Raw genomic sequence first — 26,974 nt, 5'->3', positions numbered from 1 at the left:
AAGAGATACCAATGAAAGTAAGGGATTTATTTTTATATGCAACAGTGGCCAGAAGAATAACTTAGGTGAAGAACTGGAAAGAAAAAAAAAGATTGTTCTGACAAAGGATCAATGGTTGCAGAAATTAATAGAGTCTGCTGAGTTAGCAATATTGGTGGCCAAAATAAGAAATTATGATGGGGGCGGGGGACGACGACAAGAAGAAGAAGTGAGTGGGAGTATCTTGAAGAATACTTTTAAAAGGGTGGTGTCAAGGTTAACTAGCGATTGGGTTAAGCCTGTGATCAGCAGTAGACAAGGGATCAGAAAGAATGAAAAAAGGATGAAGAAACATAAGGTGTAGGAAACCAAAGAATATGAAATAGGATGCCAATGAAAGATAAGTCGGGAAGTCTATATAAAAATACGATAAGCTGATGAATGGAAAATGTATATATATGTATATAAATAAACATTTAAAAGGGGACGGCATGAGGTGAAGTATGCACAGGATTGCATGCAAAATGAAGCAGTTTCAAGTCTGCCTGAAACGCACACACGGTAGGTACGTCACGCTGCAAGCCTGCTTCTTACTCTGAGCAACGGGGCTTAGCTTCAAGTTATTGCGGGGCCCTTCGCTATTTGGGCGCCCCATTCGCCTCCGTCAGGCTCGCCCCTCCCGCTGCTGCGCCTATCAAAAAGCCGCGGCCCCGGGCGACAGGATTCCGTAGCCCCACCCCTGGCGCTCCATGTGCGGAGCGTGAGGCCGGTTCCGCCTCCCGCGGCCAGTCCCTCCCTGGAGCTGAAAATGGCTGCTGTCGCGGGGGCGCTAGGAAGGTTATTGAGGCCCTCGGTAAGTGCGAGCCCAGCTTTGCTCCGTCGCAGTTCCGCAAGCCCCGGCGAAGCGATGATCCCGGGCGCCCGGGCAGGCCTGCGGAGCCTTCTTTGCGCGCGCGTGTTGCGTCTCCAGGTCCGCATTTTCCCGTTTCCAAGGCCTGCTCCCCTCCCTCTAGAATATCTTGACTTTTGCAGGCGTAGCGCAGTCTGCACGAGGGAAAGATCCGCACCACCGCCTATTTCCACCGGCCCCGTTCCGAAGGCTAAACCGATTCTGCCCCGGGGACCCGAACTTGCCCTCTGAAAATGGGTTCGCTGGCAACTCGCTCCACCTCGAAGGCTGGCGCGGACGGATCGTGCTTATTATTATTGCTCCCGACACTTGTTTACCAAGTCAAGCCAGAAGTTCCCTGCCTTTTCCAGATCGGAAGCCCTTTTCCCTTCTGCCCCCTAGAAGTGTTTGGGTCGGGGAAAGAACCTCTCTCCCTCTGCAGCCTGCGAGTGCGTGTTGGGGAATTTGGGGGCGCGGGTGGATATTTCCCAGTTGCAGGAGTTCTGCTTAGGTGCGCAACTTTTTTGGGGGGGGCACATCTCGTGCAACCCCTTGATCTGGGTCCAGCGAGGCTCCTGGACGCCACCTTTGCCCTTAACGTTTCCCCGCCGTCTCTTTTCAGATCTTCCCCTGGAGGGCGTGCGCCGCTGCCGGAAGGTGCCTTACAGCCGCCGCGGCTGCAGGAGGGCGGAAGTGCGCGGACGGTGCGGCGCCCGCTTTTCCTCGGCGGCATTTCAGCACTAGTAAGTGTGCAACCGGTTGGAGGACGCTGCGGTGGGGATGACAGCGTGATCTTGCACTCTCTGACTATGCACGTATAGGAGCTTGTTTGTACTAACGCTCCATTGAATGGTCTCCTTCCCAAGATAATGCCGAAGATCTTTCCTCGCCTGCTCTGCGTGTGATGTTATTTATTTGGCCTGCTGTCCAGTTGGTTCTGCAGTGATTTAAAATTCATTGTCCCAGAATGCGTTACTGGCAGCTTAGTATGAGTTTTTGCCAGCTGGAACATGTGAAAATAACATACATGTGCCTCGATGTTCAGGAACGTGCATCAGTGTGAATGCCCCCCCATGCACACATTTTAGACATCTGACTTCAGAACTGTGTGTGAGAGAAAGGGAGTTGTAAGGAGTTGCAGTTCTAGGAGCTTGAACGGACAAATCCTTAATAGGTATCCTCGAAATATTCTCAAAAGGCAAAGTGGGTAAGATAGAGAACAGTTTACTGGCGACAGAAACCTGGAAATAAGTTGAGTTAAACCCACACCCTACAATACTGAATTCTTTACCAAATTCTCTCCTTCCACTGCCTAATTACAGAGCATAAACATTCCAGGCTATCTGTAAAGCCTTGGTTTTGAAATAGTGTTGGGATAAAAACTGACACCAAGAAATAGGCTTTTCATATGTTAATAATAAATAATAATATGTTAATAAAATAATAATTTTCTCAGTATGGGTCCTTATGGGTTCAAAATGGCATCCACATATGAGAGAGAGAGAATCAGCGGGTTTCAGGGATCCCCAAGGTTTTTTTGTGGAGGGGCAGTGGAAGAATGAAGGCAAAATATAAGGTTGAGGGCTGGAAAATAGACCAATGAATACTGAGCATGCTTAGCAATGCAATGGTGTGTCTTGGAAGAATCTGTGGCTGGCTGGCACCCTGAACAGGAGTACTTAAGTTTTTTGCAGGTTACGCTTGTTTCATCTATAATGCCTCTATCACATGCTTTATCTAACTTTTCCTAGGTTCTTCAAAGTTTGTTCCTGCTGTCACCCAGCATGCTCCCTATTTCAAGGGTACAGCTGTGGTTGATGGGGATTTCAAAGAGCTGAGTTTAGACGACTTTAAAGGAAAATATCTGGTTCTTTTCTTCTACCCTTTGGACTTGTAAGTAATGCTTATACGTTCTATCTCTTTTATACAGACTTCGCCTATACTCCTTTAACTAGTGGGTCCCTTTATCTGCAAAACAGTTAACTTGTTCTCGTTTGAATCCTGCCTATCTTTGTGCAGGGTAGCGTGAGCCTTTTATGTAAGGTGTGAATGATAAGAAGTGAACTAGAAGCTGTCTTACCAGTGCCTGTTGAAGGCAGTGGGAGTGTTGCTTGGGGGTGGGGTGGGGGTTCACATAGAAGACTAATGTATTCACGTTTTTTAAAAAAATTCTTTGTATAGAAACTTTTTTGCTGTACCTTTTACAACAGAAAATGGAACAGTCAGAATCACAGAAACATCCACGTATGGTGGATTGTAATGAAGGGAAATTAAACTTTTGGAGGATCCTGTGCTTCTGCATAAAATAGCAGAACATTAATGTCCACCATCTGAGCATTTCAGGCAAACATGGAATCAGTACTTCTAGTGGTTAGAGGGCAGGAATGTTACTTATTTTTGGTGGATAAATATGATAAAAGCATGCCTCTGACTAGCAGATTACTGCCAGCATGCATACATAGTTTGGGTAGCCATACGATCTTGCTAGATGTAAGTCACCAGCTTCCTCCTCATTGGAGTCGTGCTGTGGCTCATCTTAATGATGATGATGATGCCACCAAACTTTGGAAGAATGGTGTCGCCTACAGCTCATCTTGGGATCCTTAGGATTGTCAGATAAAGGTGTCTAAGGATCTGTTAAACCTATTGACAGGGAATAGAGCTCCAGTCTTGACGCTAAATTTATCAACATGGCAGAATGTCAGTATTCCTCTGAGCTTTTCCCTTTGAACTAGAAGTCTGTGACCTTGAGGGCTTGTAAATTCCCTACCCCCCTTCTGCAGGCTTTATGCCCGGGATGAGCAAATACCTTTTCCTCTTCTCTGTTTGAATTTGCAGTGGGTGGGAAAATAGGTGCATTCTTGAATCAGGGCTGGCTCATTCCCCCTACATGTTCTTGCTGTGTTTCTTTCCCTTAGTACGTTCGTGTGCCCAACAGAGATTGTCGCTTTCAGTGACAAAGCTAACGAATTCCATCAGGTGAACTGCGATGTAGTTGCTGTATCAGTGGATTCTCACTTTACTCACCTCGCCTGGATAAATACACCACGAAAGGTACAGACTGGACACTTTGCTGCTTTTTCATTTAAAGCAAGGGTGATAAAACTTCTTCCCGAGGCTGAGGTCCAAATTCCCTTCTGAAGGCCACATGCCAAGGGGGAATAGGGCCAGAGGTAAAAGCGGGTGGAGCAACGGGTGTGACTTTTATCTTTGTGTAGAGGGCTAGTTTCTACATATGCACACCCCTGGATCCTCCCATCTAGGCAAGCAAGAAGCTTCCAGGTGGAGCCCTAACAAAATGACTGGTTACATGCTCACATATCTCGTGAATCCGATGAACTTGTAGGTCCACTACCTACAGTATATTGGCTTTTTGTGTGTTGTTTTCATTTATTTTTTTTAGCTTTTCTAAAATCCTTTTTAATTTATTTTATACTGTACATCACCTTGAAATGCATCTGGGGAATAATAAGATTGAGGGTAGACCTGGTTCAGATGTAATGTTCAGCTATAGTTTGGTGCTCTGTACACAAGACCTGGACTCATACATGTCCACAAGTTTGTTTCCATTTTTAACCAGCCATGATTCACCACTGTCAGAACCTGGACAGACTATGGTTACAAAACTTTTGGACCATTCATAAACACCCCAATCAATGAGCTTTGCCATTTACTTCAGTGGGAGGGTGCTTTCCTCCCTAATTTTTGAGGAGCTGGAGAGTTGCCGGATAGTTAGGCTACAGAGACAGTTTGCTTCTATGATTTCAGAATCCTTAGGAAGGAGTCATTCAGTTTGGGCCTGAAGTTATTAAAAATGATGTAGCTCACTTGAAACATATAACTACTATCCTTCTACCATGTTTTACGTTTTCTTTCTGTGGAATAAATAGATAGGTTTGAACTATGAGAATTCCCCCCCCCCATGTCTTCCTAAAGTGGGTGGGTGTCTATGAATATTTTCCTTAGCAGAAATAAAGTCCTTTTGCACAGCCCTCTTGTTCAAGGATTGCTTTTTTCCTTATAACAATTGTAACCAGAGGTTTTCAGAACACAAGTCTATCCTCATGCTGTATGATGCTGTGTTACTGTGCAAAACATTTCCTTAGCACAGACGGGACCGGCTGCATGCATTTATAAATAGCCTCACTTTTCTTATGTGTCCCACAGCCTTGAAGCCAGTGTATTCATGTGAAGAAATTTATGCATAAGTGTTTGCAAAACTAAAGTGTTAGTGGATCACCCAAGGTCAACAAGAGAAGGACCCGGGATGGTCCCTGAACACTAATGAAGTTTGTCGGCCTTGTTTCAAGGATATGTTGTTTACCTTCGTAGCTCTGGAAATGTTGTGAAATTCAATAGATGCACCCATCAATACTAATAACTACGAGTGCAGAGTGAAAGGCTTACATGTCTGTATATGATAAGTAACAGCACTATTGCAGCATTGAGATATAAAAGCAAATAATTGAAACATTTAATACTTCAGTTGGTATATTTGATTCATTAACACAAGAAGGAAAGGGGCTTTTTATTATTGCCCATTTATTTAGCGATTCAATAATCGCACACCAACTGTATGGCTTTTAATTGGTCTTATTCCCTGTATATAAAAACAGTAAGTAGATAAACAGTAGGTAGAAATTTGCATTTTGTGAAGGCGCTCCACTTTACTTTTGAGCCTCTTTCATGAATGGAATATACCTTTATTCATACCTCCGTTTACAACCACAATTGGTTCCGGGGAGCCGGTCGCTCCCCGAGCAGGTCGTAAACGGAGCGCCTCTTCTGCGCGTGTGCGAAGCGCCGATAGAGTGCTTCTGCGCAAGCTGCGCAGATCGCTTCTGCGTGTCCGCATGCTGTGGAACCCGGATGTAAGCACTTCCGGGTCCGCAGCAGTCGTAAACCAATCGATCGCAAACCGCAGTGATCGCAAACCGAGGTATGACTGTATTATGCTGATTGCTTTTCTGCTTTTAAACCTACATCAAGCAACAATAGAGCATTTCCTGAAAACCCACCTGCCACCCATGGTTGATTCCCTCTCCCCAGACGACTTGCAGTTAATGTATCTGCAGCTTCTCATCACAGAGTCTCTTTAACCCTGGGATAGGGAATCTGTGGCACTCCAGATGTCGCTAGACTGCAGGTAACATCATTCCTTGCTGTTGGCCGTGCTGGCTGGGGCTGATGGGATTTGTAGGCACACAGGTGCTGTTGGACCACAGGTTCTCTATCCATGCTTTGAAGCAAGGTTTCGATATGGGCCGTCTCCAGTTGAAGAAAACTGATGCCCTCCCCCTTCTTCTCTTTCTTAGAATGGCGGCTTGGGGCACATGAATATCCCACTTCTGTCAGACTTAACGAAACAGATCTCTCGAGATTATGGTGTGCTTTTGGAAGGGCCTGGTCTTGCATTAAGGTGAGAGAGATTTATCTATAATCTACCTTTAGCGTTTCTGTATTTGGACTGTACTAAAGCTGAAGCTTCCTTTTTAGTGACAGGAGTTGCCTAAAGGTGCTTAAGCTCAGAGGGGCAGTGGGTGGTCTGCTAGCTATAAACTCCACATACTTTAAAGATAAACTATGCTGGCTAAGCATGCTTTTAGTAAACTTTCCATGATGCACCAACCTGATCTCCTACCTGACATGGTAGAGCCTTGTGTGCACAGGAAATGGGTTGTATCCAAAATAGCACTAAGTGAGTCATTGCATTAGAATGATTTCCGCATGAGCAGTGGGACGTCCTCCTCCTCCTCCTCCTCCTCCTCCATGTGCCCCCTAAAACTGTTCTGAGGGATTCCCAAACCCTCCAGAGAAGATTTGGGTATGTTGCAGAGTATGCATGGGGCCAAGGGGAAGGGGAGAAGTCCTGTTGTACAAGTAGAACTTGGCTCTGCTCACACATTTATTTGCTTCAATACCACCCATTTTTAATAAGGAGTATTCAAACACCCCTCTTTCTTTGCTGGTGTAGACCAATCAAACAAGTCTGTTGATCATGTGTTTCAGCTATGTGTGTGCTAGAAAGAGACAGACAGAGAGTCCTCTTTTAAAATGTTTTGGCGGAATCCTTGCTAGAGGTTGTGCAAGGCTTGGTTTGTATTTGGTATCAGAGACAAGATACATACAATGCATGCCTGGTAAGAGTTGGAACCCAGAAAAATCCCTCTGCTAATGTCAGTCAGTTGAAAGCCTTTTTCAGATATCTGCTTGCCAAAATGTATAGCAGAGCTTTCCAAACTTTTCATGTTGGTGACACTTTTTGGACATGCATCATTTTGCGACCCAGTAATTCAGTTTTATTAGCAAACTGGAGGTTAAACTAACCCCTTTCCAGCCCCAGGAGGAACACAGGGAGTGTTCGTGCGACACAGATATGTGTTGTGACACACAGTTTGAAAAGCTCTGGTGTATAGGTTGGCATCTGTTGTTGAGCTGTAAAATATGTCTTTTTGCCAGGTTTATTACACTTACATCCTGCCTGTCTTGAGGAGCTGAAAGGAGACTATATGATAGAAAGCAATCACTTTAAAAGTGCAACCAACACCATGAAATACAGGAAACATTAGAATCCCTCTGATATATTTAAGTTCTACAAAACTATGAAATACTAAGTTCCATTACCATTATAGCTTCTCTCCAATGCGATGGGGAATATCTGTGTGTGCAGCCGGTATGCATTTAAACTGAAAAACAACTACAGCAAGTGCCCTTTGGAGTGCTAAACTATAAATTCTGCTTTATTTCTTTGAAGGGGTCTTTTTTTAATTGATCCTAATGGAATTATCAAGCACTTGAGCATCAATGACCTCCCTGTTGGTCGAAGCGTAGAGGAAACACTTCGCTTGGTGAAGGCGTTCCAGTTTGTAGAAACGCATGGAGAAGTTTGTCCAGCAGATTGGACTCCACATTCCCCCACGGTGCGTTGGCAAACGTAACATTCACAAACATTAATGTAATTGTTGGCAAGCCTCCTATCATCTATACGAGAGGGGGTTCATATCTGAGCTTCTTGAAATTGAAAAGAGATTAACTGATTAATGACTGTTAATTAAATTAAGACATAAATGTGCTTTGGGGCTAATCTAGACTTCTGAAATCTTGTTCTAAAATATTGCATTTTTCTGTCTGAGCATTATATTAAGGTAAGTTGCTACCCTTTTAACTGAACAGAATGAGAAATGTCTTCTGCTGGTAGAGCAATCTGTCATGCTACATTGGTGTAATGCCTTTTGTATCATGCAGTTGTGTTGCAGCAAATTCAGTGTGCTAGCACTCAATTGAGTTATTTGTTGGGTGGGGTGTGTTAAAGCAGGACATTGCATCCCAGGTAAAGATATAGGACGCCTGGGCGGTTAAGTCCAGTCAATGGTAACTGTGGAGTTGGCGGCGCTCATCTCACTTTAGGCCAAGGGAGCTGGCGTTGTCCACAGACAACTTTCCAGGTCACGTGGGCAGAATGACGAAACCGCTTCTGGCACAACAGAACACCGTGACAGAAACCAGAGCGCATGGAAACACTGTTTACTTTCCTGCCACAGCAGTACCTATTTATCTACTTGCACTGGCATGCTTTCAAACTGCTAGGTTGGCAGGAGGTGGGACAGAGCAACGGGAGCTCACTCTGTTGTGGGGATTCAAACCACCAACCTTCCAATCAACAAGCCCAAAAGGCTCAGTGGTTTAGACCACAGTGCCACCCATGTCCATTGCATCCTATGTACACATATCAACAGGCTTTCAAATCAGGGTTTACCCTTGAACTTTCAGAACATTACAAGAAGGTATTCATTTTTTCAGATAAATTCTAAGACCCATCATCCAGGGAAACCCTGCAAATTCACAAGTGCTTTGCTACACACCAGCCATTCAGCACACTTGATGCGTGAACAAACACTCCCTTAGAGCCTTTCTATTTATCATCTGTGGCTAGAGAACACACAAAGAACGGTTCTGAGCAACCAGCTCACATTGAAAACTGTAAACCATGTAAGACGAAAGGATGTTGACCGGGAATGCAAAGCGAGCTGACAACTCTTGTCTTAACAATAATTCCACAAATGCAAGTTCCATCTGGTATTAGTGGAACCAAGCTAAGCATAGTTGCTTGTATAAGAGCTTATGTTTTGAATGTAGGAGTTGATTCTCCTCCTACTATATTCACACTTTCTCCATAAAATACCATTTAACTTCTGTGTAATTAAATAATGTTGAATGTTTTATTTTTTATTTTTTGTCTGGATATGTGCTTGGTTAGCATGAATAAGGAAGACAAGGATTTAATATTTCTTCCAACTGTTCTTTTTAACATTTTTGTTAGTGCTAACAGCATAGAGGGCACCATTTATTTAAGTGCTGTTTGGAATGAATATAATTTGGTAGTGATCTTCTGTTTTAATGCTTTTGCTTTGCAGATCAAGCCAAATCCAGAAGAATCAAAGGAGTATTTTGAGAAAGTAAATAAATAAGATCATGAGTAATAATGAGGTAGAAGTAGACTACATTTCCTCCGAGCAAAGAGCTGACTTCCAGAAACAGCAACTATGATTGTAATAAAACTTCAAAATTATTTTAATATTTGTTGTGATGGAAAAGTTGTTATATTTTGCAAGGTTTTTACTATAAGGATGAGTGACTTTGTCCCCAAGTCCCCAAGTCATGGTGTTTCTTACATGCAGCATACTCAGAAACTATGAAGCAAAATAATGCCTACCTACCCATATTAAATCTGGGATATATCCATGCTTTTGAATTGCTTACAAGGTAAACTACAGGCATTCCTTTCTTTAAGGAGCTGGTTAGATTTTTAAAACAAAACAAACCAAAAAACAAACCACAAAACAAAACAAACCCCCAATAGGTTCTGCCTTTTCCACCTAAACAGCCCATACTTTTCCTTTGGCCATTGATGGGACGTATTACAGATGTATATTCACAGATTTTGGATCAAACTTGTTCTGCAAAGGGGTTTTGTGCACAGATAACTGCAAGGAAAGCCAACAACATGTGAATGGTGAACTGAGAATTGAAGTAATTGAACTTTAGACTACTGCAATATGGAACACCTATAGGATGAAGTAAAGTGAAGGATTAATGCTTTTCTTTTATAAATAAACCCAAGGTGAAGCTATGAACCAAAAATCTTTGTTGTTGGTGTTGCTCGACAGACTCATGCCTTCTATGAAATTGTTGAATAGTTGACTTTGTCTATTCCCGCTTTCACATGTATTTCATGGTATGTTTGTAATTATGGAGTCGATCCATTAATGGGTCTGCGAATTACTACAACATGTTTCTAGAATGATCTTGAACATCTGTATCAAAATATGCAGCTATGAATTAAAGGCACTTCTGAAAAACAGAACTATAGAGGTTCGAACTATGACTCTCATCTTCTGGAAACATGATGACAATTTATGAAGGAAACTCTTTCCCCTTTTTGAAGCCAAGTTTGTGGCAACCACCACATGTTTAGGAGACGTCACGATGGCTGTATGCTACCTCGAATAAGAGACAGCGCCCCTCTGAATACCATTCGTTAGGAAATAGCAGAGGAAGGCTATTGTGTTCATGTTCTACCAATGGGATTGCAATTTGGCTGACTACTGGGAAGCAGGACTCTGGGCTAGGTAAGCCTTAGGCCATATGTTCTTACAAGAAATTACTCATTCACCCCTAATGTAGTCGCAGCGGCAATAGCAGGCAGTCCTCAGAGAATTTGTTCTGCCTGGTGCACAAAGTTACGCACAATTACTTAAATTAATAATTAAATTTAACACAGTGGGACTTGTGAATACACACTCATACAACTGGGCTGCATAGGGAAGTTTATAATGAGCACACATTCAGTTACTGTAGGATTGTTCAGTTTTGGGTAGGGAAAGATACCTCTGGGCTCTCAAGAGAAGGCTGCACTGGGCTAAACTGTAGTTGAAGCAAATTTTTGGGGTGGGGGAGGGAAATACAGTTGCAATGGCTTACTTAGTGTTGCAGCTTTGACGAGTTATCGACCAATGGTCTATCCAGCTCAGTAGTGCCTACACTAACTGTCAGTGGTTCTTCAAGGTTTCAGATGGAACATTCACAACTCTTATCTGGAGATACCTGGGGAATAAACTTGAGACCTTCTGAAGGCAAAACTATTGCTCAGCCCCCACTGAATTACGGTGTTTACCGTACAACTCTCAATGCCTTTTAGAAAGGCAATCCTGTGGTCCTTTGTGAGCTGAATGCTAATACATTAAGCATGTTTGAATCAGCCTTATTCTGTTTGGAGTGGGCTGGCAGTGTAAAAGAACTGCCCAGTTAGTGCATTCCTCTGTGCTTTTGCCAGTCCATATTATTGACAGAGCAAGCTATGTTACACTACATGGTTGCTGTCCCCTGCCTCCTCATGGCTGAATCTTTCAATGGGTGTAAGTGGAATACAAATTGCATACATGAATGAATGGATGCCTGTTTGAGCTTCAGGAAAGAGGTGGGATACAAATGTAATAAAATGTACAGGAGGAGCCCTCTCAGCATCTAGACCTGGCAAGCCTAGACGTTGAGTGGTAAATAAAGAGGTGGATTCTCTCTTTCAAATACATAAGTTAAAGGGAAAAATCGAATCTGCATAAATGAATGAGGGGGTGCCATTCATTTTCGTAATTCCCTAGTTCTACACTTGAGTAGAAAGCCCCTATTTATTTTAAAACAGTTCAGGGGGGAATTAAGGTCAGGCCTTTACGTGAGAGGCAGCTGCTTTGCCTGGCAGAGCTTCGTGAGCTGCTGCGCTCTCCACCCCGAAATCTTCACATCGGGAAAAGCTTTCCCCGTCGAATTTCTGCTTGTGCAATTGCTAAAACCATGCGTCCCCTTCCCGGTAGAGGGGGGAGGCGCGGCAGCCGGATCCTAGGCATGCTTACTCGAAACTTACTCCAAAGCAAGCAGCATAAAAACGCGCTCCTGTTTGGAGATCGATAAAGGGGTTGCGTTTTTGTTTTGTTTCTCAAATGCGCAAGAGCAGGGCCGCTGTTCCATGCGCCTTTGACCAGCAGGATGAAAAAAGCAAAAACTATCCCCCATAGCCATTCATAGGTACGGTAAAGGCAGCAGTCTCTCGATCCAGCCGCGCAGAGGACAGGCACCTCGCGCGAGAGGCTGGGCCTGAGCAGAGAAGGGAAGTGAGCTCCGCTCGTGCGCCGCCGGAGCTTTTCCGGAGCAGACGCTTTCCGGCGTTGCGCGCTGAGCCTCATGGATTTGAACTGGCAGTTCTGGAGAAGCGAGGGCCAAGTATGACTTTGAAGCGCAGGGGTTATGGGGCGGCGGGGGGTTGCTGCAGATCGCGGCGAGTAGAAGGTCGGAGGGAAGCATGCGGTGGAAGGGAGGAGGACGCCCTTCCTTTGCTGCAGTGGAAGGAGGGTTTCACCCGCAAAGGGCAAGGGAGGACTGAATGGCGTTTGCAAGCGGGCGGCGACGATCGCCGATCGCTCCTCCCTTTGCATTGATTTGCCGACACTTCTCGCTCTTGCGATCCTATGCATGTCTCGACCATGCACGTCTATTCAGAGGGGAGCCTTCCTGCGTTCAGAGAGAGCCTTGCTCCCATTGCCTGCAGGGGATTGTGAAACCCGAATTTCTGTGGCCCGGTTCGAATGGCAGTGAAAGGCTGCAAAGTGTAAATTGACACTGTGTACTTACAGTCCCATTCGTAACAATTATCTCTCGAACCCAGCTCCCAAAGAAATATCTTAAACTGCTTCCAAAAGTGCAGTCCAATACATGCCCACTCAAAAGTATGTCCTGTTGATTTAAATAGGGCTTGCTCCTGATAAATGGATATTGGATTGTAGGACAGTACTCACCATGTCCTGCTGATATCTGCTCTGGGATACTCCAGAAAGCAGAAACTAGGTTAGTGGTTTGTTGAATGTGAATATTCCCAAGTGCAATTAACACTCCACGTGTTGGGGTTGTTGGAAAATCTGTTGTAACATCTTAAAATGTATTGACCGGTTCACTTAGCTGCCAAAGAGATAGAAACAGATAGATTCTCTTTGCAACTGGAAATAGCCACTCTGCAGTTTTAATATGATCCACCCTGTGAGCACTCTCCAAACGATTTGGGGGCAAGTTCGTTAATTCACAGCTTGGATTAATGGCTTGGTAGACATGGATTTTTATTTGGATGCACATTTAAAAAACAAAACTCCAGTGTGCACTAATAGTTGTGAATGGTGCTTTGTGCAACACAATCCCATGTATTTCCCGCTGCCCCAACCGTGTCCAGTGTAGTTTTTTTTACCAGGTAAGTGTGTGTAGGATTACAGCCTTTACTCAAAACAAAATGAAAAAAAATTCCTTCCAGTAGCACCTTAGAGACCAACTAAGTTTGTTATTGGTATGAGCTTTTGTGTGCATGAACTCTTCTTCAGATACAGCCTTTACTCAGTGAATTATGCCATGCAGGATATGATGCTTTATTTGGATTACATAAACTGGCCACAAGAATATAAGTAGACCCATCTAGTGCAACATTCTGTTCCTACAATGGCCAACAGGATGCCTGCAGGAAGCCTGCCACCAGGACCCGGGTGCAAAAGCAACTTGCACTACTCGGCAACTGGTATTTGGAGGTGTACTGCCTCTGAAAGTGGAAATAGGACATAGGGTGCCTCTCAAGCACATACTGGAGCTTGTATTAAAGGATTCTGGCACCCTAGTGCAATGAATGACTAAAATTAATCTGACTTTTTGCAGTTTGGAAAGTACTGGGGGGAAAGTGTAGAATGAACAAATGATTAATGGGAAGACACATAAACACCCTGCAAGTGTATCAGGATGAATGCCCATTGTTGTATGATGTCCTCACATCAGGACAAATGCTCAACAAACAGGTCATATGGAGGGGCCCAGAGCCATTGTGGCTAGTAGCCTATAGCCTCCACGAATTTGTCTAACCCTCCTTTAAAGCCATCCAACTTGGCAGCCTTCACTACATCTTGTGAGAACAAATTCCATAGTTTAACTATGTACTTTGTTTTGTCTGTCCTGAACCTTCCAATATTTAGCTTTGTTGGGTGGACTTGAATTTTAGTATTATCACTTTCTCCACACCATGCAGAATTTTTTTACATAGGAAGTAAGAGATGCAGTATTTCAGAGATGGTGTTGTGTAGCATTTTGCCTGTCATTGATGCATATTCACCTAAACACGTTTGCTTGGGAGCCATTTTGATTTCAAAAGACATTTTCGTGTTGCTAGATTTATGTAGGTAGCTGTGTTGGTCTGAAGCAGTCGAAATAAATTTTAAAATTATTTTTTTCCCCAGTAGCACCTTAGAGACCAACTAAGTTTGTTCTGTGCACACAAAAGCTTATACCCAGAACAAACAGTTGGTCTCTAAGGTGCTACTGCACAATTTTTAATTTTTTTTATTAAAAAAATGTATTTTATTTTTTATTTTCGTGTTGCTTTAGCACAAGAAAGAGACAGAGGGCAGTTTAGGAAGTTGAAATAAAAGAAATGTTTAAGAAGCGAATAGAATTAGGTATCGGGCACAGATTATTGGCTACCTATGCTTGGTTTAGAAATAACAGCCTCACAAAATACCTGAATACTCAAAAAGCATATCTCTTTCTTTAGACCTTTTTTCAAAGGTTTCTTCATTGGGTAGATATTTTGGACGCTACGCTCCTGTTTATACCTAATGTAAGTAGCTTATCTATTTAATTTTTGCACCTTGACATTGATAAAGAGCTAATGCTAGATCAACTATGTTTCTCAGTCTGCGTTTTGAATGTCACGCCAGGCTAGAAGTGTGAAGGCCTGGTTTTCTTCTGCTCCACCCCACCCCTCCAGTCCCCCCCCCATGGTCCCCCCCCATTGTTTCTCTTCCACCTCCCCTCCAGGCTGCCACATCTCTTTGCAGGGCACACCTATGCATGTTTACTCCCAAGTGTGCCCTGCTGATTATTATTTCCATTGATTTAAGTGGAACTTTATTTCCGGTGAGCATGCATAGGACTCCCAATTTTAAATTCTCAGCCTCTAAAACTGGATCTGCAAATTACCTGTTTTGTGTGTGGAGCTTATATAATTATTATTCCCCACCCCCACCCCAGTGATGGATTATATGTGGTGTGGAATATTTGTGATCTGATCTCCTGACCTCTGATTTCCCCAAGGAGGATATGGAGGGCTGTCACTTCTGATTAGAGCAGCGGCTCTGGGATGAAAAAGGAGGGTTAACCCTGTCGGCATGAGCTGCTGTTCTCCTGATCTAAATGAGAGGCAGCTGCTTTGAACCCAACCCCCTCTGCCAAAAGTACAGTTCGAATACAGGTAGATGATGAAGTAGGGTTAGAATCTGTGTGTGATCCTACCTCTCTGCTTTTTCTTGTAAAACAGAAGGATATCCCCTTATCCAGAGCTCTTTTGCCAACTAGTAAAGAAAACATCGCAGAGTCCTTACAGGACAAAAAGGTATCTGACCTCCTTCTTCCACTAACAACCTTACGTATGCAGTATATTGCAATTAATTACCATTTGCAGTATGCAAAGTGACAGGGTGACAGGAATATTTTTCACCCATCTCATATATCTTCCCAACAGCTGTGTGAGAGGTGGTGGTGGTGGTGGTGGGGTAACTGGGGATGCAGTGTGGCCCATGTGTCTTCATTTTGCACTAGGGGCTGTCTCTTGTTTTCTGGGTATGGAAGAACTGCTCTTGTAGTTAGTGTGTTTCAGTACTTTACAGCAGGAGGGGATTTCAGGGCTGGTTAAGGTGTGTGTAAATTGCCATGTGCCGTGTGTGACCTGACCATCCCTGAAATCACAGCTAGAGACAGTAAATAGGACCTCAGTTTTGTCAGGGAACCGACAAAAGGCTAGGAATGTCTGCTCCTTGTTCAAAATCGTTTTGAGTATATTACAGCATCCCTGGAAAGTCTGTCTTCCATGTTCCTACAGGATCTAGCTGAGAGGTCTTCCAGGGGCTGCTTGGGCAAAAATTTTATTGGTTAAATTTCTACTGCTGTGGTAAAATGCTGGAAGCATATTCCTGAAAACTCAAAACATAATGGGACATGGGGCATGATATGCAACAAAACTTACTCTAAATGATTTTTTAAATCCCTTTGTTTTAATGCTTAGATAAGAGAAGCCTGGAAGCTAAGTTTGGTGAGTTTTTATAACATGTCTAGGTATTCTTTTAGCTGATATTTTTTAAAAAACATATCCTAATTCTTTGGGGTTTCTTGTTTGCTTTTCTCCTTGAAGGCCTCTGTACATCCTTGCACTGGCGAAACAATTCCTCTCTTATTTAGGCCTCCAGGTCAGTTTCCATTTATAGTTTTTACTAAAAACCGGATATATGCTTATACAGTAATACCTCGGGTTACGAACGCGATCCGTTCCGGATCGCAGTTCGTAACCCGAATAGTTCGTAACCCGAACGTGATGCGCGGCGCCATTTTGCGCATGCGCAAAGCGCGATTTTCGTGTTTTGCGCATGCGCAGACCGCGCGCGCGCCGCTTCTACACATGCGCGTGCGGCGAAAACACTTCCGGGTTTGTGCAGTTCGTAACCCGAACTGTTCGCAAACCGAGGTGTTTGTAACCCGAGGTACGACTGTACGACATTTGTGGCTTGTTATCCTGGGTAATATAAATACTGTTCAACTTACTAGCAAATTGTATCAGTGGAACTTGTGCTAGTTGCTTCATAAATGCCTTTATTACCTCTGCTGGAGTAGTAGGCAACATGCAACCTGTAATCATTTTTGTGCAGTTGATGGATATGTGTTAGATATGGAGACCTCAGTTTTCATTTCATTGAAATGTACTTGCCTTCTTGTCGCTTGCAAGGTGCTGGTTCCAAGGAATGTGTGGAAGGTTTGTTGCCTTTCCCCCCACATAAACAATTGGTTCATAAGGTGTCATAATTTTTGCATTTTTTTCTCCAATAACTGACTTCCTTTTCTTATTGTGCTCCCTTAGTTCCATAAATGACTCCACTAAGCTCATAAATATTCCCCAAAGAATCCTAGGAACAGTAATGGCCCTTGTGGTCTCTTCCAACTCTATGATTCTATGAATTTAATCTGGGAATTGTGGCTCTGCGAGGGGAATTTGGGGAGGGGGAGGTCTTCTAACCACTCTTAGCATCCTTAACAAATTACAGCTCCCAGGACTTTCTAAAGTGGTATAATACTGCTTTAAATGTATAGAGTCCTCAGTTAGACCACTGAGACAACCTACATAACAGTTGATTTTGCTGAATTAAAAAAAATCTCATTCCTTCTCTCTCTCTTTCTCTCTCTCAGCTTTCCTGCCTATTTATGCTCCACTGGTGAGTAATGAAAGTCATTTCCAGAGTGTCTGTGAGCAGTAAATATGCCAGTTTCCCCTTGCTGTAGTCCAGAATCTCACAGATTGAGTGGATTCCACATTAAAAGAGCTACTGAAGGAGAAGTCTGGCTCTCTGCCTTCCCCAGAAAGGGAGGACTCTTCAGCCACCAGACGCTTGCTTCACCCAAATTGACTGATTAACTTGTGTAGTCTATGGTTATGATGTGCTACAAATCAGTGTGTGTGTGTGTGTGTGTGTGTGTGAGTGAGTGAGAGAGAGAGTCATTTAAAGGAAAACAATTTTTATTCCTGCAAGAGGTAGTGATGGTCACCAGATAGGAGGTCTTTAAAAGCGTATTGGTTGGGGCACTGAGCAGAAGCATTCTGCACAACAACATTGTATTGTAGCTCCAAACAGCATGTGGACTTAAGATGTGCTTTATGGCAATCCTTCCACTAAAGGGCACCCTTTATTTCTGAATATTGCAGTAGATGGAGAGAGGTTTTCTGTGGAGTCCATTCCATGGAAATTCATCCTTGCACACGTACTGTAAGCGCATTGAATTTGGTAAGCGTACATGAACCTTGTGTGTGAATTGTCACACAAGAGGATTCCTGTATATGCTGGATTCATGCAGCTTTGTGTATAGGGCTTTTTGTAATGTGTGAATGGCCATAATTGAAGCCCAGCTACATTATGCTGTATGGTGTGGGCTGCCCTACTATTCAGGCAGTATTCAACAGCCATGGGTGATGTGGGCCTCAGGGTGGGAAGATTGCTTGCATAAGCAGCAGCTGTGTTGTTAGCTCCCCCCACCCCGCCAATGTTATCTTAATTCATTCAGATGTTGCTGATGTGGCCTGGGAGCAACCACATTTCTGTGGCTTCCATATGGCTGCTGATAGATAGCATTGGAGCTGGGAGAGATATTGGCCAGTGTGTATTGCTTCTGGATCAGTCTTTTTAAATCAGGAGTGGTAAACCTGTGGCCTTCCAAATGTTAGTTTATTTGCAGAAATTGTAAACCATCAACAATAAGGGGGAAGGAAGTGGCTGTGAAAAGCACGAAGTCCAAAATAAAATTGCAATGTTTAAAAAAAACAAAATGCATCACGAATCAGGAGATCAGCTTAATTCATCAACAGAGCTGGAGGAGTCCTCAAGGAAAGGCTGGCTGACTCCGCATTGTTGGACTCTCATCTCCCATCAGCATTATGGGAGTTGTAGTCCAGCAACATCTGGCAGGACCACAGGTTCCTCATCCCTGCTTTAGGTTAAGAGTGGCTAACTTGTGGTCCTCCAGATGTTGGACTTCAGCGTCTCGCATTAGCTCTAGCCAGCAGACAACATAAAATTATCACCTATGCTATCTGAATTGGTATTGCTGAAGTGTGTCCTTGTGAGATTGTCAAGGCTTTCCCCCCTTCATGACATTTTATTCACAGGTCATCGTTACTTTATTACCACACAGAAAAGCAGCGTCAGCTTTTATTTGCCAGGTAACGAGCAATCAATTTTCTGTTAATTTGTCATATATTTATTAGTGGACGTATTAACTAACGTTGAGGTTGTGTGCTTGTCGTCTCGAATGTTGCAGTTCCTTTTCCATTCCTATATCGCTGGAGTCACCTTGGCAAATGGGAATCCTCCGAAACAAGTCGAGAAGAAAACTACAGAAATGGTAAAACATAGCTATGTATTTTTTAAAGGGTGTATGAGGTGAATTATGCCTGCATTGTGGATAATGAATTTCCTCTGATTGTGTGGTTTTTTTTAATAGGTGTTTTCACAAAAGCAATTACTTCTCTCCGTTGGGGCAATCACATATGCCTCCTGCATGGGGGTATGTATTACAATTTTATACCACATTCCCTTCTTGGGGGGGGGCATGTGCCTTTTTACAGTAGACTGCTTTCTGCACACACTTGCACCCCCTTCTTTCCTCCATTGAAGCAAGCAAAAGTAGCGTTATCACATTCCAGCCAGGCAAAAACATCTGAGGGCCTCAGAGTTGGTAAGGGGTTTGGCCTAGGGAGAGTAGGTGTGTCTGGGGGTGGTGTATGGCCTGGGGAGGCTGCCTTTGCCTCCCATTTGCCCTATGATGGGCAAAAGATTCCTGCATTGTAAGCGATTGCACAAGGTGGCCCTCATGGTCCCTTCCAACTCTACGACTCCGTCTCATGTTTTGAATTTGACTTGCTGCTATACAGCAGGAAATGCAACGCCATATCCACACCACACATTTAAAGCACCACAATATCACTTTAAACAGTCACGGCTTCCCCCAAAGAATTCTGGAAGCTGTGATTTGCTAAGGGTGCTGAGAGTTGCTAGGAAAGCTCTATTCCCTGCCCCACACGACCCACATGTCAAGCTACAATTCCCAGAGTGGTTCAACAGTCAGTCCTTCTTCACAGAGAGAGTGGTGTTAATCCAGGACCTTGGAGACCAGCGTTCAAATCTCCACTCAGCCATGAAGCTCACTGTGAGACCATGGGCCAGTCACATTCTCTCAGCCTAATCTCCCTTGTAGGAAAGGTGGGATATGTATGTTGTAATAAATAAAAGAATACAGCTTTTTGTCTCTAGGTTGGAGGATGGATGGCGGCTAACAGATTGAGGTTGAATCCTGACAAGACAGAAGTACTGTTTGTGGGGGACAGGAGGCGGGCAGGTGTGGAGGACTCCCTGGTCCTGAATAGGGTAACTGTGCCCCTGAAGGACCAAGTGTGCAGCCTGGGAGTCATTTTGGACTCACAGCTGTACATGGAGGCACAGGTTAATTCTGTGTCCAGGGCGGCTGTCTACCAGCACCATCTGGTATGCAGACTGAGACCCTACCTGCCAGCAGACTGTCTCGCCAGAGTGGTGCATGCTCTAGTTATCTCTCGCTTGGACTACTGGAATGCGCTCTACGTGGGGCTACCTTTGAAGGTGACCTGGAAACTACAACTAACCCAGAATGTAGCAGCTAGACTGGTGACTGGGAGCGGCTGCCAAGACCACATAACACTGGTCTTGAAAGATCTACATTGGCTCCCAGTACGTTTCCGAGCACAATTCGAAGTGTTGGTGCTGACCTTTAAAGCCCTAAATGGCCTCGGTCCAGTATACCTGAAGGAGCGTCTCCACTCCATCGTTCTGCCCGGACACTGAGATCCAGCACCGAGGGCCTTCTGGTGGTTCCCTCGTTGCAAGAAGTGAAGTTGCAGGGAACCAGGCAGAGGGCCTTCTCGGTAGTGGCGCCCGCCCTGTGGAACGCCCTCCCATCAGATGTCAAAGAGAAAAACAGCTACCAGATTTTTAGAAGACATCTGAAGGCAGCCCTGTTTAGGAAGGCTTTTAATGTTTAATAGATTATTGTATTTTATTTTTCTGTTGGAAGCCGCCCAGAATAATAATATAATAATAAATTATTATTATTAGGCTCTTCCTGTCTACTTTGTAACTCGTTATCAACTGAGTCCTTCCGGGCAGCGCGTCTTCAAGAACATCATACCTGGTCCACTTACAGGTAAGTAAACAAGAAAATCATTCAAGGACCTTTCAGGTGGAAAGTTGTTCTTTCAAACTTTCCATGGTTAAGACTGGGAATGGGCACTTGTTTGGTTTGATTGGTTTTAAAAAGGTAAAGGTAAAGGACCCCTGACAGTTAAGTTCAGTCGTGAACGACTCTGGCGCTCATCTCGCTTTACTGGCCGAGGGAACCAACGTTTGTCCGCAGACAGTTTTTCCGGGTCATGTGGCCATCATGATTAAGCCGCTTCTGGCAAAACCAGAGCAGTGCATGGAAACGTCATTTACCTTCCTGCCTATTTATCTACTTGCACTTTGACGTGCTTTTGAACTGCTAGGTTGGAAGGAGCAGGGACCGAGCAATGGGAGCTCACCCCGTCGCAGGGATTCGAACCGCCGACCTTCCGATCGGCAAGCCCTAGGGTCTGTGGTTTAGACTACAGCGCCACCTGCGTCCCACTGATTGGTTTTACTTGCATCCAAATAGGATAAAGGATCTAAACCACACACTCAGCTTTCTGCTGGGCCTGAGTGGTTGGATGGCAAACTGGAGTGGTGGCAGTTTACGTCCTTGCAGGGCAGGGGTTTGGTTGGAAACTGGTCCCTGTCCCCTTGAGCTGGTGGCAGAAGTAGGATGTTAAGTGTTCCAGGAAGTGTGCTGTCGATGAGTAACCATAAATTTTCAAGTTTCCCTGACATGGAAAGCCTGCACATGGTTGTCCTGCCTCGATAATGGACTGGATGAGAGCCAAAAACCTGAGGCTCAATCCTGACAAGACTGAGGCACTGTTAGTGGGCAGTTCCCTAGACCGGATGGGTGGGAGGTTGTTGTGCTCTTCATGGGGTTACACTCCCTCTGAAGGAGCAGGTACATGGCTTGTGGGTACTCCTGGGTTCTTTGCTATCTCTTGAGGCTCAGGTGGCCTCAAGCTTTAGGATACAGTCGTACCTTGGGTCTAGAATGCCCTGCGAGTCTAATGTTTTGGCTCCCGAATGATCAAATACTGGAAGTGAGTGTTCTGGTTTGCGACTGTTCTTTGGAACCCGAACGTCCGACGTGACTTCTGTGGCTTTGGAAGCATCGGAAGCTGTGCTTTGGTTTTCGAACGTTTTGGAAGTCGAATGGACTTCCGGAATGGATTCCATTCGACTTCCGAGGTACCGCTGTATTGCCATCAAGCCTGAAAGTAATCCTTTGGGAAGTCTAGCTTCTTGTGAGATAACTGGACTTGGCAACAGCAGCCAGAATTGCCTGAATACCCGATACAACGTGCATTCAGTGTGAACGTAAAAATCACCAGTGACCTACTTTTAGACAAATGTTTGTGTTCCTTTTCTTTTGCAGCCCTCTTGTGTGCGCTGAATGTGATGGTAACTAGAAGCAGTGAGTATGAGAACGGGATTGAGGTCATGGACAGCCAAGGCCAGGTCATTGGAATGTCTGTAAAAGCTGGAGAAAAGGTAAGTAAAGCAACAGGTATTTTGTTCTCCCCCGTCTCAACCTCTCGTGGGGTGGAAAGGAATGTCCCCAAATCTGGCACCTGTGTTCATCAGATGCCGCTGACCACTTTGACATAAAGAAGCTTGCACTGACTCAGTCCTTCCTTCTCCTTCTCCTGTCTGGTAACACTTAGGGATTCCTCTGGTAACACTTAGGGATTCCCCACCACCGATGCCTCCTGTGGCTGTCTGCTCACTTTTCTCATATTTCATCCATTTTCCCAACTGCCTTTTTCAGTATGCATCCCTAGTGAAATCTCGTTTGTCTCTTTCTCTGTGGGACACCTGGGACATGGCTATTTGTGGTAGAACCAAAAAGGACTTGGCTGCTTGCTCCATAGCTGACTCTGCTGCTGGCAAGACTGTCCTTAGAGATGGCTTGGTGGTAGAGCATCTGCTTTGCATGCAGAAGGTCCCCGGTTCAATACCCAGCGTCTCCAGGTAGGGAGACCCCTGCCTGAAATGCTGGAGAGCAACTGCCTTTCCGGACAGACAGTACTGAGTTAGGTGTCCCATATTGTGACTTTTGCACAGCCCAATAATCCCCTACCCCACCAAACGTTCATGACATGTTGTTCGTATAATGGAAACCCCTAGTGCCAATGGGGAAACTGATGCTTTGGATCCCAACTCCATCAGCCCCAGTCAGTATAGCCAATGATCACGGTCGATAAGGGTCGTAATCCATCTGGAGGGCTGCAAGTTCCCCAATCTTGACAAGGTTTTCCATATTCTGGTGCACCTCATTGTGACGAGGGAAGCTAAGGGGGTGCCTTAGCAGATGGTGCTGTGGTCTAAACCACTGAGCTGATCAGAAGGTTGGTGCTTCGAATCCCCAGGATGGGGTGAGCTCCCATTGCTCTGACCCAGCTCCTGCTAACCTAGCAGTTTGAAAGCACACCAGTGCAAGTAGATAAATAGGTACCGCTATGGCGGGAAGGTAAGCAGCATTTCCGCGTGCTCTGGTTTCCGTCGTGGTGATGTTCTGTTGCACCAGTAGTGGTTTAGTCATGCTGGCCACATGACCCGGAAAGCTGTCTGTGGGCAAATGCCGGCTCCCTCGGCCTGAAAGAGAGATGAACGCATTTAGGATAAATTTAGTAAAGTAATGAGAGAGAGAGAGTTCAAGTAAGTTCTGCCACCTTAACTCACTTCATTGACTTTCCTTTTCTCTCCCGTTTCCCCTCCCCTCCCCCACTGTGCCACTTTGAGCTTCTTTTTAAACAAATGTACCTTCCTTATATTTCTGTGTGATAGAAAAAAGCAGGATTGTTAGACAGATTGCAGCACAAGTACACAAATCTTTATTGTGACATTTACTTTCCTCTCTCTGTGTGTATGTATTTTCTCACTCTCCCTAGGCTGTGGAACAAACAGCGCTAACCCGAGGAGTAATGTTTGGTACAGCAATATTCTTTCCAGAGGTTGCTCTGCAGCTCTTAAAGCGGTAAGTCATCTTCAGCATAGGTCCCTTAAACAAAACTCCATTACCTTGCTCCTGGAGTGGTCCGCAGCAATTCTTCTTTCTGCCTCTTGCAAGTTTCTCCACGTTTCTTGGATCAGAGAGAATGTGGCGTCACATGATTCCTGCCCCTGACCTGTCACCCTCCGGATACTGTCTTCCCCATCATCCCCAGACATTATGACCAGAGGTCGGGGATGATGGGAGTTGTAGTCCAGCAACACTCGGAGGGCCACAGATTCGGAGACAGAAGCAAGCCACTGACTTTTAGGAGTCTTTGCATCTTGTCACAGCAGTAGGCTAACCTCAGGGATTTTCTCACGCTCTGCAAAAGGTATCATGGCTCTCTAACCTGAATGCTTTTACCTTGAGCATGACCATGGAGATGTAAACTCACAGGTGGTAAAAGCCCTAGTGGGAAAAGTCTGAAACAATAGCACACTTTGTACTTTGACCCAGGAGAAAGACCGAAAGGTTCCCTTCAACTTAAATGCCGTGAGGGATGAGACAACTGTCCCTACAGTGTTGGATTAGCAGCAGCTCATAGCTGTCTTCCTGAGCTGTTCTTCCAAAAGAGCATGAGTATCTTAATCACAGGGTTGTGGGTTCGAGCTCCATGTTGGGGAAAAGATTCCTGCATTGCAGGGGGTTGGACCAGATGATATTCGTCTTTCCTTCCAACTCTACAATTCTGTGACTGGTTATACAGATGCCTATATGGTACCTTGCCATATAATAATCTACCCATGCAATCTCTTTTGCAGCACAAGCAGTTTACTTCGAAATCCATTGGTTTTGAATCCGCTGAGATCTCTTTTGATAGTTGCAGTCCTTGGAGGAATGATACCCGTTTCGCTCAGTTGGATGCCCCCGATTGGCAAGGTAGTTCTTGCGTTCTGTTCTCTTTGCAAATCTCTGCTGGTGGTCTTAAGGGCAAAAGGCATTGAAAGAATCAGAAAGGCAGAAATCTACCCAAGCTGGGTTTGCATGTGTCTCCTTGGAATTTTCCTTGTAGCAGCTCCCAGTGTCACTAGAATGGCTGTGTTTTAAATATGAGTTTCTATGGGGAAAAGAGAGAAGAAAACCTGGATGGAACACAGGGCCTGGTATGATGATTAGGTTTTCAAATACTTCCACATCAAAGGTGCACATTTGGCATAGGGGGTGTTGTGTCCCCTAAAAGTCAGATACCTTTGAAATAAGGTCCCACCTGCACTACACATTCAAAGCACCAGTGCTTTTTTCTGGGGGACACAGGGGTACACATACCCCTAAACATTTTGTGAATCTAAGTTTGGTCGCATTGAGGGGCAGTATTTCAATATGAGTAGGAAAGAGAGAGTACCCCTAAACTTTTTTTATAAAAAAAAAAAGCACTATTATACCACTTCAAACACTCATGGCTTCCCTCAAAGAATCGGGGAGTTTGTTAAAGGTGGAGTGGAGTCCCTAAGTCATTTGGATGGTGTCTTGCACCCCTCCTTCCGGCAACTCCTGCACCCAAGCCAAATGTATTGCTCTGCTTTCCTTTGGACCACTTCAACAAAGCCTAGATGGGGGACATGTCGTCTGGGCATCCCAGGACCTCCATAGACACTATGCAGGCTTGCTCCCCAGCGATGTCACTGCGGTATTGCTAACGCAGCAAAAACAACGTGGGAGGGCAACAGTTATGAGTTTCTGGTCTCTGCAGGCGCTGTGATTCCTCACACTTCATTGCCTCCAGAGACAGACAGATGCCAACAACAACAACGTTTGTTTAGGGTGCTTAGAGCTGCTAGGAGTCCCCCATTTCCTCACAGAGCTACAATTCCCAGAGTTCCCTGGGAAGAGGGATTGTTAAACCACTTAGATGGGGCCTACCTCTCAAGGTAACACAGGGGTTTGTCTCCCGTTCTAGAGACTGTATTTGCTTACCTATAACTAGAAACAGCATTGAAATGTGGCACATCAAACTGAAACCCTTTCCTAAGCACATTTATATTTCATATTTATTTTCAAGAGGGACAGACTTCTGAGTAGTTCTGTTGTCTTCAGTGCTATGCTTCAGAGATACTATCATAAGATTTGTGTTATATGATTTCTGTAACACACTTACTTTGTGTGATGATCCTAATGGAAATATATTGACTTATCCTTGTGCACAGAGCTGAACTCATGTGGTGTACATAAGATAATAAGTTTGAAATTGTGAGAACTTCATGTCTGTTTTCCAGATAAAAACAAGTGACCTTGAACCTGAAATAGCTGCTTCCACGGAAGAAACAGAAGTCTTCTACTACAAAGGACTTTAATGTGGGCACTTTGTAATGACCAGGACTGCTGTTCCTGGTATATTGAAGTTGCATATTCAAACTTACGGAAGTGGACATTTTGGTATATTTCACCTAGGAAGCTGTTGGTTATGTTGAAACATATGAATCAACATTTGAACAGACCCATCTTCTGTACATCTGCTTAATGCAAAATCTCTTCCTTTTGATGCAATCATGTATGAAAAGAACAAACTACATTTTGTTGAGAAAACCCCTCCAACATATTACTAATGCCCTTCAATAGAGAAAAAGTTTAATTGTATGAAATACCTGTGTGTATCCATTGCAAGCCTGTGGCAGAGAACAAAAGGACAATTTAAAGTTCCCCCAGCCACCCAGTGATGTTTTCAGTGACTGCCAACTTCAGAGGACTTCACTAAAGAGAGCATTATGTGATCACTACCTTCTGGTGAAATTTAAGCTGCTTCCCTGGTCAAGCTGGATCCTGGTTAAAGCTTCAGAAAGGCTATGCAAATTGTACTATGGCAAGAATGTTGTAGCTTGTGGCATGGGCCCTAAAAACTTCCCTACCTCGCCACTAAACAGTTCATAGCTTGCTGCTTGGGAGCAGCTTTCAATAAGGGAAATATTTTCTATATAGAAGGAAGGTGCTCAAAGTGCTGTAAGAGATGTTTGGGGTAGAGGAACTAGAGCAGAAGTAGCCAATATGGCACCCACCATCTGTTGCTGGACTACAACACCCATCACCCTAACCCCTATTCTGCTGGCTGCAGCTGAAGGGAGCTGGCATACGGAGAAACACTTGGGAGGGCAACAGGTTCCCCCCTGTCCTTATCTATTAAATATTCATACATGTGCACTTGTGCAAATGTTTCATTCAGAAATTTCAATCGCTGTCAATATGGTAAAGTTGTACTGAGCATTTTTTAAAGAGGTGGGAAGAGAAAATTATGTGTAGTGAAGTTTTATCGCTGCCAAGGTAGCCTATTTCATGCTACTCACAGGACTGGCTTTATCG

General features: G+C 44.4%; 2 protein-coding genes across 2 annotated transcripts; both read left to right on the top strand.

The window, feature by feature from the left end:
* Window positions 1-695: 695 nt before the first annotated feature.
* Window positions 696-10,009, top strand: PRDX3 (peroxiredoxin 3). Its single transcript, XM_035138321.2, has 7 exons — window positions 696-832; window positions 1,491-1,611; window positions 2,620-2,761; window positions 3,787-3,922; window positions 6,184-6,287; window positions 7,623-7,788; window positions 9,283-10,009. The coding sequence occupies exons 1-7, from the start codon at window positions 788-790 to the stop codon at window positions 9,334-9,336; spliced, it is 768 nt and encodes a 255-aa protein (XP_034994212.1). The 5' UTR covers window positions 696-787; the 3' UTR covers window positions 9,337-10,009.
* Window positions 10,010-12,037: 2,028 nt separating this feature from the next.
* SFXN4 (sideroflexin 4) lies at window positions 12,038-26,262 on the top strand. Its single transcript, XM_035137978.2, has 14 exons — window positions 12,038-12,142; window positions 14,496-14,561; window positions 15,261-15,335; window positions 16,005-16,031; window positions 16,131-16,185; window positions 17,177-17,202; window positions 18,648-18,701; window positions 18,800-18,883; window positions 18,983-19,045; window positions 20,629-20,716; window positions 22,064-22,179; window positions 23,580-23,665; window positions 24,445-24,562; window positions 25,897-26,262. Exons 1-14 carry the CDS (start codon window positions 12,104-12,106, stop codon window positions 25,972-25,974), a joined length of 975 nt encoding a protein of 324 aa, XP_034993869.1. The 5' UTR covers window positions 12,038-12,103; the 3' UTR covers window positions 25,975-26,262.
* Window positions 26,263-26,974: the final 712 nt, after the last annotated feature.

Source organism: Zootoca vivipara, chromosome 5, assembly GCF_963506605.1.
Source record: "Zootoca vivipara chromosome 5, rZooViv1.1, whole genome shotgun sequence".
Lineage (NCBI taxonomy): Eukaryota > Metazoa > Chordata > Lepidosauria > Squamata > Lacertidae > Zootoca > Zootoca vivipara.
The sequence above is the reverse complement of the archived record's forward strand: the minus strand, read 5'-3'. Positions and strand labels throughout refer to the sequence as shown.